This window comes from Crocuta crocuta, unplaced genomic scaffold (assembly GCF_008692635.1).
Source record: "Crocuta crocuta isolate KB4526 unplaced genomic scaffold, BGI_CrCroc_1.0 scaffold541, whole genome shotgun sequence".
NCBI classification, from domain to species: domain Eukaryota; kingdom Metazoa; phylum Chordata; class Mammalia; order Carnivora; family Hyaenidae; genus Crocuta; species Crocuta crocuta.
Window position 1 is genome coordinate 283,755 of NW_027531901.1, and position 11,575 is coordinate 295,329.

General features: G+C 52.9%; 1 protein-coding gene across 1 annotated transcript in view; it reads left to right on the top strand.

Annotated features, from left to right (window-relative positions):
- Positions 1 to 11,575, top strand: part of ITGA9 (integrin subunit alpha 9) — a 324,287-nt gene that overhangs the window by 45,386 nt on the left and 267,326 nt on the right. Inside the window, exons 8-11 of the mRNA XM_077774005.1 lie at positions 602 to 731; positions 3,539 to 3,624; positions 6,129 to 6,197; positions 10,687 to 10,824. Coding sequence (XP_077630131.1) covers positions 602 to 731; positions 3,539 to 3,624; positions 6,129 to 6,197; positions 10,687 to 10,824 — 423 coding nt within the window. The remainder of the gene's footprint in view (positions 1 to 601; positions 732 to 3,538; positions 3,625 to 6,128; positions 6,198 to 10,686; positions 10,825 to 11,575) is intronic.

Genomic DNA, 11,575 nt, shown 5'->3' on the forward strand with positions numbered 1-11,575 from the left:
GAGCTGGCAGTCAGCACAGAGCCCGACGCGGGGCTCAAACCCACGAACCGCGAGATCATGACCCAAGCGAAAGTCGGATGCTTAACTGACTAAGCCACCCAGGCACCCCTCTGCCCTCATAATTTTGCCATGAGTTTGCAACGGGGCCACAAATGCCAGCTTTAGTGCCATTCCTGAGAAGAGCGTCCCGAGCGAGGACCTAGGGACTCCCCCGGAGCGGTAGTGCACAGTGTTTGCGGAGATGCTTCTGGTCAGTTGTTTTCTCCTTGCCCTGCGTGGGCAGGTGGGGTCGGAGGCCAAGATGGGTGAGGGGGTGGGGTCTGTTCATGAGCACTGTTTCCTGCGAGTCTGTGGTTTAAGAGGATGTGCAGTGATGCCATTTCCTCATTTGATGCAGGTGCAAAGGTGAGGGCTGGGGCGGGGACCTGGTATGGCAGTCATTCTGTCACCTTGCTCCGTTCTCCCCACCCTGTCCCTGCTGACCCCATGTGTGTGACGGGCTCCGTCACTCGGGGGGACCTGCTGACGGAACTTTTGACGTGCTCTCACCTGCACCCTGTTCAGCTCCCTTCCCCGTTTACCTTTGGGTTCTCTTCCGTAGGAGCTGGTGGTGATGGGTGCCCCGGGGTCATTTTATTGGGCCGGGACGGTCAAAGTGCTGAACCTTACGGACAACACCTATTTCAAGCTGAACGACGAGGGGATCATGAACAGACGGTACACTTACCTGGGTGAGTAGCTCAGGGACGAGGACGGGTACAAAGGGGAAACGGGCTGAGTCTCCCCAAGCTCACACACGATTGCTTTGCGAGTAGAAAGAAGAGTTTGGTGGCTTTTACGGGTGTTGTTCTAATTAGGTCCACTTTCCTCCGGGCACCTTACATCAAGTCTCACACCCTGCAGGGGAGGGCTCTGGATGCAAACTGGCGATTTGATTGTACAGCTGGAAGCAGACATTTTATGTCCTACCTGAGCCGCTCCTCACGTTGAGACACCAACGAGTGCAACAGAAGCCTGGTTCCCCACGGCGCTGCTTTGTGTGCTGCCCTGTTCCCCAGTCTCGACACCAGTCACAAGTAGAAATAATAAGAACCAATAATTAGCACGACGGATGGCAGGGTAATGCTGAAGGTGGACCTCAGACTCAGAAAATTTCTCTTACATTCGCAGCTCTTTTAACCTTCGAGAAAAGATAGATACAACCGAATAGCTGTCAGGCAAGCGTGACTCTGCACCCTCTCGGGGCAAAGATAGGCTGACCTTGTTTGTGGGCAAGAAGACTTTGTGTGGCTCTTTTCCTTAGTTCGTGTCCTTGGTGCTATCACTCTGGACATATATAAATATTTTAAATGTTTATTTATTTAGAGAGCGTGCAAGCAGGGGAGGGGCAGAGAGACAGGGAATCCCAAGCGGGCTCTACGCTGTCAGCACAGAGCCCAATGCGGGTTTCAGTCTCATGAACTGGGAGATCATGACCTGAGATGAAATCAAGAGTTGGACGCTTCAATGACTGGGCCACCTAGGTGCCCCTGGATACCATTTCTTTAATTCCTGAGACAACCTTTTGAGGCAACTATTATTACCCACATTTCATAGGCAAAGAAACTGAGGTACAGAAAAGTACATAACTTGCCAAGATCACATGGCTTGTGAAGAGCAGAGTGGGGGGCTTAAACCCGTGGTTTCACAGCCCAGAGTCCCAACGCAGAGATGCCTGCTGTGTATGGGCCTTGGAGACAGCACTGACCCCTGGTCTGGGCCCGTCACTCAGCTCGGAGGTGGGGAGTTGGTCTGACATTTCCAGGACTTGATAGAGTGCTTGGTACACAGCAGGGAGCCCCGACACGTGTTCGGTAGATTGGAGAGTGGAGAGAAGGCAGCGGAGGGCCTGGTTTGGGTTTGGCTTTAGGGTCTGGGCTAGGTCCTCTGGACCTGAGGGGCCCCTGGCTCCTCCCTGTGTGTCAGAGGCCATTGTTGCTGCGTGGCTTTCAAGGGTCACTGAGGCTTTGCGATCACACGTGATGCTTGTGGGTCATGCAGTCAGACCGCATGCACAACAAGAATTGATCACTGTGCGGTGTCCCCACAAAATCCAAAAAGCTTGTGATCACAGCATGAGGGTGTGCAGGCAAGGACAGGTTTGGGAATACGCGCTGGCTGGAGGGGGCTCTCCAGCCTGCCTGCGAGGCTCTCAGGAAGCAGGAGATGCTTCGGTGAAGCTCAGACAGCATTTTACCTTTGTCTCTAGGTTTCTTTTGCATCCAGATTCTTTCTTCGTCCATCCACCCACCCACTGTCTGCTTCTTTCTGCCTTAGGAGGGAAGGTTAGCAGCAAGGGCTGGTTAACAGTGGTTAGTGGTTAACAGCATGGTGGTTAGTGGTTGACAGCAGGGCTTGGGAGACACACAGAGTGGATATGAATCTTGCCATGTTATCTTGGGAAAGTCAGTGAACCATATTTCGTCTCAGTTCCTACCTCAGTAAAAGGGGAGAAGTAGCCATACCTTCCTCAGAACTGTGTCATTAAAAGGTGCTGGCGTCCAGAGGCTTCCATGGGGGTGTCCACAGCGGCTTTATTCACAGTGAAGCAGGACAACTGGACACATCCCAGATGCCCAGCAGCGGGAGAATAAACGTGCTGTGATCTATTCATACAGTGGAACGTTGCTCGACAATTAAAAGAAACGATTTATACTCAGTATGGATGAATGTCACAAGTGTTATGTTAAGTGAACTTCTAGAACACATAAACCTAATATATAGTGAAAGAAATCTAAATGGTGTCTGCCTGAGTGAGGGCATTGACTCGAGAGGGTAGGAGGGAACCTTCTAGGTAGGGTTCTATCTATGCTTCTGTTCACTCTGAGTGGTGATCCCATGGCGTGTTGCAATGAGTTTTCTACTTTGAGTGTATGCACTTCACTGTATGACACTTCTGTCTCAAAAAGAAAGAAAACCAGGGCTGTCTGAGTGGCTCAGTCTGTTAAGCGTCCAACTCTTGGTTTTGGCTAAGATCATGATCTCCCAGTTCATGAGTTCAAGCCCCATGTCAGGCTCTGCACTGACAGTTCAGAGCCTACTTGGGATTTTTTTCTCTCTCTCTGCCCCTTCCTGGGTTGTGTGCTCTCGCTCGCTCTCACTCGCTCACTCTCTCTCGCTCTCTCTGTCTCTCTCTCTCACAGACATACACACACACACACACACACACTCTCTCTCTCTCTCTCTCTCTCTCTATATATATATATAGACTTTAAAAAAAGAGAGAAAAACAGATATAAGGTATTTGACACAGTACCTGTTTTAAAGAGGACCCTCAAAAACACTCTTTCCTGCCCCAGTGTCTTGGTGAACATGACTTTTTGTGACATGAGCCGTTTCGGCACGAGAAGACTGACAGCGGCTGTTTGGTCCCTGGGAGGCTGTGTTACAAGCAGAGCTGGGCTGCACCTGTCCACACAAGGGGCCCTTTTCCCTCTGGTGGGTCTTTTTCTCCCCTGCCCTTCCTCACCCTCCTCTTGGTCGTGTCCATCCTTTGCAGGCTACGCAGTGACTGCTGGCTCCTTCTCTCGCCCGTCCACCACCGACGTGGTGGGAGGTGCCCCCCAGGACGACGGCATTGGGAAGGTGAGGAGACAAGTTGGTGGGATAGCACGGGGCCAGCCCGGGGGGCGGGGGAGCTGCGCCTGTTGTAGAGGTCTGTCACTCACTCCGCCGGAACGCTCTGCTGGGTGCCTGCAGGGAAGTGGTGACATCATGAGTCTCCTGTCGGCCTCCTTCCGGCCGCTTTTGAGAGCGTGCCTTGAAAGCTTAACCAGAGAGTGACTGCTGCTCCCAGGCCTCGCCCTCCCTGCACCTTCTCCTCTCGGCTGCATTGTGCAGCTGACCGTGCGTGTGTGAGACCACTAACACCGACCCCGGGCATCATGGCCTCCTCCAAATGAATGGTGTCTGGCTCTCTGCAGCTTCAGATTCTCCGTTCTGCCAAGCTCTTCCCAATTTTGAATTTGACTTAATAGAGCCAAGTCTGGTCCTGGGTATCTTTGGGACTTTACTTACTTATCTTGGGGCCTAGGGTCGCATATTTATTTCGCCAGTGTTTTTTTTTTTTTTAATGTTTATTTTTGAGAGGGAGAGAGAGAGTGAGTGCAAGAGAGCGGGGTAAGGGCAGAGAGAGAGAGAGGGAGACACAGAATTCAAAGTAGGATGCAGGCTCTGAGCTGTCAGCACAGAGCCCGACGCGGGACTCAAACCCATGAACCATGAGATCATGACCTGAACTGGAGTCAACATTTAAACGACTGAGTCCCCCAGGTGGCCTGTTTCCCCAGTGTTTTAGAGGCAAGACTGGTTCGGCCCAAAGGCTGGACCGGGAATGTGTCCGTCACTTTTCCTAAAGGATTTGCCCAGAGTACAGGAAAGACGGCCTGGATTTAGGGCTGCCTGAGTGAGTCCCTGTGGGAATCACGGCCCCAGTGGGGCTGAGAGGCTGAAGAACAGGTTTGCCGATTCTTTAGCTCCAGGGCGTGGGAAATCTAGATTGCGTAGGTCTGCATGAGTCCAGAACCTGCATTTTTAACACACTACATAGGTTCTCTGATAGAAAAGTCTGAGCAAAGGAATGATCTTTGGCGCTGGGCCCATGGGGTGGACCTAAGATAGAGCCTGGCCATATCTCCGGGGGCTGAAAAGTCGGCTCCGGATTCTAGAGAGGCCCAGATGGCCCCAAACCACTGTTAATTGGAGCCTTGAGCCAGCATGTCCGTCTGGTCAGCTGACAGGGCTTAACTGATGCAGGAGGGTCGTTTCCTGGATGCCCCTGGGCAGGAGTTGGGAGCCTCAGCTGTCCTTTCTGGAAGTGTCCCTCCCTCCCCACTAACACTGATGCGAGGGAGAAAGGATCTTTGAAAAGGAAACCAGATAAGATGTCGGGGCACTGAGCAGGGGAGACGTGCAAGAAGGAAGCCAATCCTTTCAGATCGCATGATTCTTCTATGTGGTAGAGTGAAGAAGCACCGTGAGCTGTCCCCACGCTGCTAATGTCTTTTGGTAAAGACGCTGCATGCATGTGCCTGGGCCTCTTTGTGATGCTGCTAAAAATGCTTACCTCCCGGTTCACAGCCATGTGATGCCTCAATGCTTCCTTTTCTCACCAATTACAAGGACTTTTATCCAATTGCATTGTTTTCCTTTCAGGCTTGTGATAGCCTTAAGATAGCCGAGTCTTGGGATGAGAACAGTATTTATAACTGAGAGAGCCAGACAGAGAGAGTCTTGTATTCTGTCAACAAGAAAGAACCTGAAATGCTTCTTTCAGTCGGGCCCTGTGAGAGGAGCTGGGGAAATTGGGCGTAGCTGATGAAGTTGCTCACTGCCGCATTCCCAGGGACACTAGCACAGCCGTCCGGCCTGCAGGATTCTGGTGGTTAATCATTTCTGGTGCCAAGGGCTCAAACACGTTCTCGCTAAGGCAGTGGCTCCTTACCCCACCGGAGGGTCCCCGACGCTCCTTCTCATGGGACACTGTTCTGTAAGATGCAACTGGAGAAGGAGCTTCCATAGCCCCGTCATTTGGAAAGTTCCACATCAGTGATCCTCTTTGTGGTAGAGACGCACGGTGTTAGTGTGCATACGGAAGGCTCTGAGTCCTGCAGCAGAGGAAATTGCTTTCATGTTTAAGTCCTATTAACCCAGGTAGGTCTCGTGGCTCTAATGTTCTGTGGAATCACTTTGTCTACAGTGCTCCCTTCCATCCCTCTGTCTTTCATTGGTGTCCCTGCGACCGCTCTAGCTCACAGGAAGGAAAGAAATATTTCAAGGAAGAAAATTATTTTATCCCAGAGTTGAACTGTTGGCTGGTAATTTGCAAGGTCCTTGGGACTTACTGTGCATGGCTTCTGTAAATGACGTGGTCCAGGAGCAGAGGACGTGAATTCTGCCCAGGGCCGCAGGATGCTCTTTTTGCAGAGCTGGTAACAAAGGCAAGGCCCACCGACTTCCTTCTCATCAGCCAGCTAAGCGCGTCCGCCTTGTGCCCGGCCGGCCTTCTAAGTAGGGCTCTCAGGAAGGTGCTGATAAGTATCTGTGGTCGTTTCTTCCATCTTAACCATTGTTCTTCTTTCATTCCCTAGGTTTATATTTTTAGAGCTGATCGAAGATCAGGCACCTTGACCAAGATTTTTCAGGCGTCAGGTAAAAAGGTGAGCTTCTTGGTACTAGCGTCATGTTTTTGCTTGTGAGACGTCATCATGTGGAAATCAGTTCACTTTTTAGAAAAGTGGTGCAAAGGCCCCATCTGTGCCCTGAATCTGGATGGCGGCCCCACATGCACTTGCCGTTAACCTCAGCGTCGCGTGTAACCTGCTGGTTGTGAATTCACACTTGTTGCAGGAGACAGGTAGCAAGGTGAGTTTGTACACGGCCACGTTACCTCACAGAGTTTTAAAAGGGTTTTCATGGTCCAGGTGGTCATCAGAATTACTGCTTGCTCTGTCTCTGCCTTGTCTGCCCCTCCGCCCCTTCACCCGCCTCTCTGTCCGACACACCCACGCTCTGCACCCAGCAAGAGCAGGCACCGTTGAGTACGGCAGCAAACCCACAGTAGCAGAGTGACAGGCACGTGGTCCTCATTATCGCTGTGTGGCTAGCCCAGGGCCACGCCCCTCATCCTGAGCCTCCCATCGCCATTACCACAAGGGCTGTTGTCACGCAAAGAAAAACCAAACAAAAGCCACGCAGCAGCTTTGAGAACCTGAAACAGAAGCGTGGGAAGGCCACCTTGGAGTCAGTCCCGGGCAAAAGGCTGTCTGCCCGAGTCGCTCTGTCCTGGTCTCAGCCCTAGGCCCCCTCCGCTTCCTGCACGCTTCCGCTACGCCCCGCGTGGTCTGCGATGAAGGCAGAGAGTCCTTTGGTCAACAAGCAGCACTTCTCATGGGCTTTCAGGCCTGCACGCCTTAGTGGGGCTCAGATCAGCAGGACTGTCGAGTGAGAGTGGCTGCTCTTGGGACACATATGTAGGCTCAGAGGCCAGGGGGTAATTTGGAGGCTCATCTTGGTCGAGGCCTGCGTGAGCTCTGGGAGCAAGCCCAGGACACCGGGGACTGGGGAGGGAGATGCTAGGAGATGGGAGAATGTGGAAGGTGGGGTTACCGACCACTGACCTAAGGAAAGGTGGGGGAATGGTTGTTTCCTCTGTGGGGGGCCGGGTGCCCCAGGCCAGTTCAGGCCCTCCTGTGGGTTAGACCTGCTCAGCACCAGCCTCGCACCGTAGAAATTTTTTTCCAATTGTTTTTTTTTTGTTGTTTTTTTTTTTTTTAATTTTTGAGAGAGAGACAGAGAATCCAAAGCAGGCTCTGAGCTGACAGTAGAGAGCCTGATGCGGGGCTCAAACTCATGAGTGGCAAGATCATGACTTGAGCTGAGGCCAGACGCTTAGCCTACTGAGCCACTTACGTGCCCCTCCGCTTTTTTCAATTTTAACAACCTTAATTGTGTACTTAGTATAGAATCTTTTTAATAAAAATATGCATTGCTAAGTCAGTTTTGTGAAGTGCTCCCTGAGAACATTTCTGCACCCCCCTGGGAACTGTACCGGCCTGTGTTGTTTGAACGTTTCCCAAACCCCAAAGCATCAACGCTGAAAAAGGACTGTGAACAATTCTGCAAAAAAGGTTTTCCAAGCACCCTTTCAGTTAGGCAAGAAATAACTCTGTGCCATTTGTAACAGAGCCCCAGAGAGCAGGGGGGTATGATGCTCCTGGGCCTAACATCTTAGATCTTTCTTGAAAACAAGTGGTGAGCATGCCTAGCGTAGGAAGGCCAGACCCCTACCCTTCTCCTTCAAATCTACCTGGGCTTAAAAGCATAACATTAAAGGACTCCCCCCCCCGCCCCCGCTTTGACTTTATTGAGATACATTTGATGTATGTCACATTGGGTGAGTTTAAGGTGTTCAACACCAGGTTTTGGTACATGCACTTACTGTGACATCACAGGGTGGCTAGTTAGCACATCCATCACTCCCCATAACTGCTGTAAAGTGAGGTGTGGAGCTGCAACACATCTGTCACCCAGTTTTCAGGATCCACCTGTGCTTCTGCACCTGCTGTCTCCATCCCCTCCCCCCAGCCACCACCTGTGCCTGTGCCCAGGGCAGGCCCAGGTAATGCCCATCTTCCTGGTGTAATTAGCAGCCTATAACTGTGCCCTTCTCTCTTTTTTTTATGTTTATTTAGTTTTGAGAGAGAGACAGAGCATGAGCAGGGGAGGGGCAGAGAGAGAGGGAGACACAGAATTCGAATCAGGCTCCAGGCTCTGAGCTGTCAGCATGGAGCCCGACGCGGGGCTCGAACCCACAGACTGCAAGATTGTGACCTGAGCTGAAGTTGGTCGCTTAACTGACTGTGCCTCCCAGGCGTCCCCCCTCCTTCTCAAAAACCTCGCGGTGCAGACGACAACTTACATGGTCCCCCATCTGTGACTGGACGTGGTCAGGTTTGCGGCCACAGGTGTCAGAGTGGGCGGTGGGAGAGGTACACGTTTGCGAAGCCGCTTGGACACACATCCCGAGGACTTCATGACGTGGGGTCCCAGGACAGACTGCTTTCAGGTCGGCCCGAATGTCCTTATGGCGCGCTGCGGCTCCCTGGGAGGGGGCGACGAGCTTCTGCTCCCTGGCCGCGTCCCCTGTCGTCTTTGTTAGGGCTGCGCTTGCCCCCTTTCACCACTCTAGCCTTAGGGCCATCCCTTCCCCACCCCACCCACCCCCGCTTCTCTGGCTTCTACCTTGACCCCCACCATCTGCTTTCTGAGTTTGAAAAAGACCATGACTCTATAAGTCTTATTCTGCTTTTTGCCAGAACAAACTAGGAATTCTAGTCAAACTTCTCCATCACTTCAGAGGGAAAGGGCATGACCTCAGGCTTTCAGAGGATGTCTGTAGCTTTTTGTCCCGTGTCAGGAGTCATACGCGCGTAGGGAGGCTTCTGACTCAGACAGCCCCTGGGCCACTTCTGCTTTCCTTCAGCCAGAGTGCGGCCAGGTAATCCCGTCTCCGGGCCTTATTGTCAGAAAAATCCAATACCCCCAAATTCTGGTTTTTATGGGTTGACACCCTTCATATAGTGCTCCTAAGAAATCACCAATAGTGCTCGATACAGATGTTAATTTAGATGCAGGTCTCCACATTTCCAGGCCACCGGGAGAGCTCGGACCCAGGCGCACCCACGCAGAGCGCGCCACTGCCATGTCGGAGCTGCAGTGGGTTAACGAGGGTCCTGAAGTGTTCGTATAGCAAAACTTAGATAGGAAACTTCACGTACAGGGATTTCTGATTGAACACGATGAAGATGTCAAGTTAAATAGCCCTTTGGAACGAGACAACTGCCAGCAGCTCTGGCCCTCGGTGCCTTCCTCGCTTGTTTGTTTGCTTGTTTTACTCAAGTCCAGATAGAGTGATTGGCAAAGCCACGGCGTTAGTGCTGGCCACTCGGCCTCGGCCTGACTCGGGCCTTCCCCACACCCTTCTCCTTGGGGAATGGCTGGTCGCAGGGTGGGGTGGGTTGAACACAAGTGGCCTTGGCATGTGACCGGGGAAGGGCTCCCGTCCCAGAGTTCGCTGCAGGAAGTAGACCGGAGTGCCCTCCACTGCTCTCATGCTCCACTCCTCTCATGCTGGCAGCCGCCAGCAGACCCAGTGCTGAGACAAAATGCTCGTTCCCGTCCACAGCACTAGAGCCCTTTTATTTGAAGACATTTATTTTAAAAGAATGGCCTCCTCCCCCCCCCACCCCCCATTCCAAGGGAGGTTGCAAACTGGCAGCCTTTGGAAAGGATGCAGCCTGTAAAATTCTTTGTTGGGCCCTCCCAGTATGTTTGCTTATTCTTTATCATGAACTAGTTGCCTGCATTCTAAAAGTAGGCACTTCAGATAAAGTTTTAGACTTTTGGCTTCTCTTGAAAACTGAAGGTCGGCCTCCTCGGCCGGGGTCAGCCTGCCTCCCAGCAGCAGGTGACTTCAGCTGGGCAGGAGTGGCCGTCACTGGTTCTAAGCCAGGTGTCCCTTGGCGGCTGCTTGCAGTGTTGCTTGGCTTTTCTCACACCTGTTACCACACCTGCCTGGGTCCCGCTGGCATTTGGGGTTGAGACCCTGATTTGCAGTAACAGGTATTGAATTTAGCTGTGATCCAAGAAGAGCCAGTGCAACCTGGCCGTGTTCCCTTGTGCAGTAAGTCGTCTTGCGAGTTGTACCTTTTCCTGCCACGGGGTCTCACGCCTTCCTGGCCGGCCGCGCGCTGGCCCGTTTTCCTGCTCGCCTTGTGTTATGAAATTCCACGTTCCCACTTGGTTGGCCTGTCAAACGTCTGTTATACGAGGCACTTTTACTACGGCTGTAACTTGTTTTGCAACCTCAGCTTGCACTTTTAAAAACCCATACCTTGTTCTCCCTGGATCCGTCCACTTGTTTGTCCCTTGGTCGGGCTCCCCGCGGCGGGGGTCCAGCATCGACGCCGGAGCCAGGCAAGTCAGGTCTCACCGCTTGCCCGGGGCCTCTGGCCTGTGGTGCAGTGCGGCCAGTGCAGCCTCTGAGGCGCTTGGGAGCAGGTGTCCTTAAGCGGCAGGCAGAAGACAGCGAGGCCCCCTGTGTGGCGGCAGACACTGAACGCTCTGTGCGACTCAACTTGGTTGCAGATGGGCTCTTACTTCGGCTCCTCCTTGTGCGCAGTTGACCTGAACGCGGACGGCCTCTCCGACCTGCTGGTGGGGGCTCCCATGTTCTCTGAGATCAGGGACGAGGGGCAGGTCACCGTTTACATCAACAGAGGAAACGTGAGTACTGGGCTGGGTGCCGAGGGGATGGCCGTGGGAGGGGACATCTGTCCAGTGAGGAGTGATGGGCCCCCCACTGGGCTGTGCCCTGGGCCCCGTGACCCAGGGGAGGAGAAAAGACCTGCTTCCTACCTTGAGAGAGCTCAACGCTCCACTAACGGAAAGCTGTGTGCAGTGTTCTTACCGCAGACGTGCAGGGATTGAGGAAGATGGAAGGTCTGGTATCTGTTGTTTGATTTTTTTTTTAACGTTTATTTTGAGAGAGAGAGCGCACACATTCAGGCTCACGAGCAGGGGAGGGGCGGAGGGAGGGAGGGAGAGTCCCAGGCAATCTCATAATCTCACTAACTGTGCGATCATGACTTGAGCCGAAATCCAGATTTGGGTGCTTAACCAACTGAGCCCCCCAGGCACCCCTGTGTTTTGGTTTTGAGTGCTTACCACGTGCCTGAAACTGTTCCTCCTATTTTCTAGAAATGATTTCAGTGTAACGTACACATGGTATCAGGGTCCCCATTTTTCAGGTGGAACAACCGAGGCCCAGAGAGGTTAGGTAATCTGCCCCCATCACGCCGCCTGGGCTGGGACTTGAACCTGGGCCAGCTGGCCCCCTGGGAGTGGGGCTTCCTGCCCGGAAGGATATAGACACGGGCCCAGGGGAGCACAGAGGCCTCCCGGAGGACTCAGCGGCAGGATCTTGAGGAAGGAGTAGCAGTTAGGCAGACAGGTGAGGGGGGCTGGGCAAGCAGGG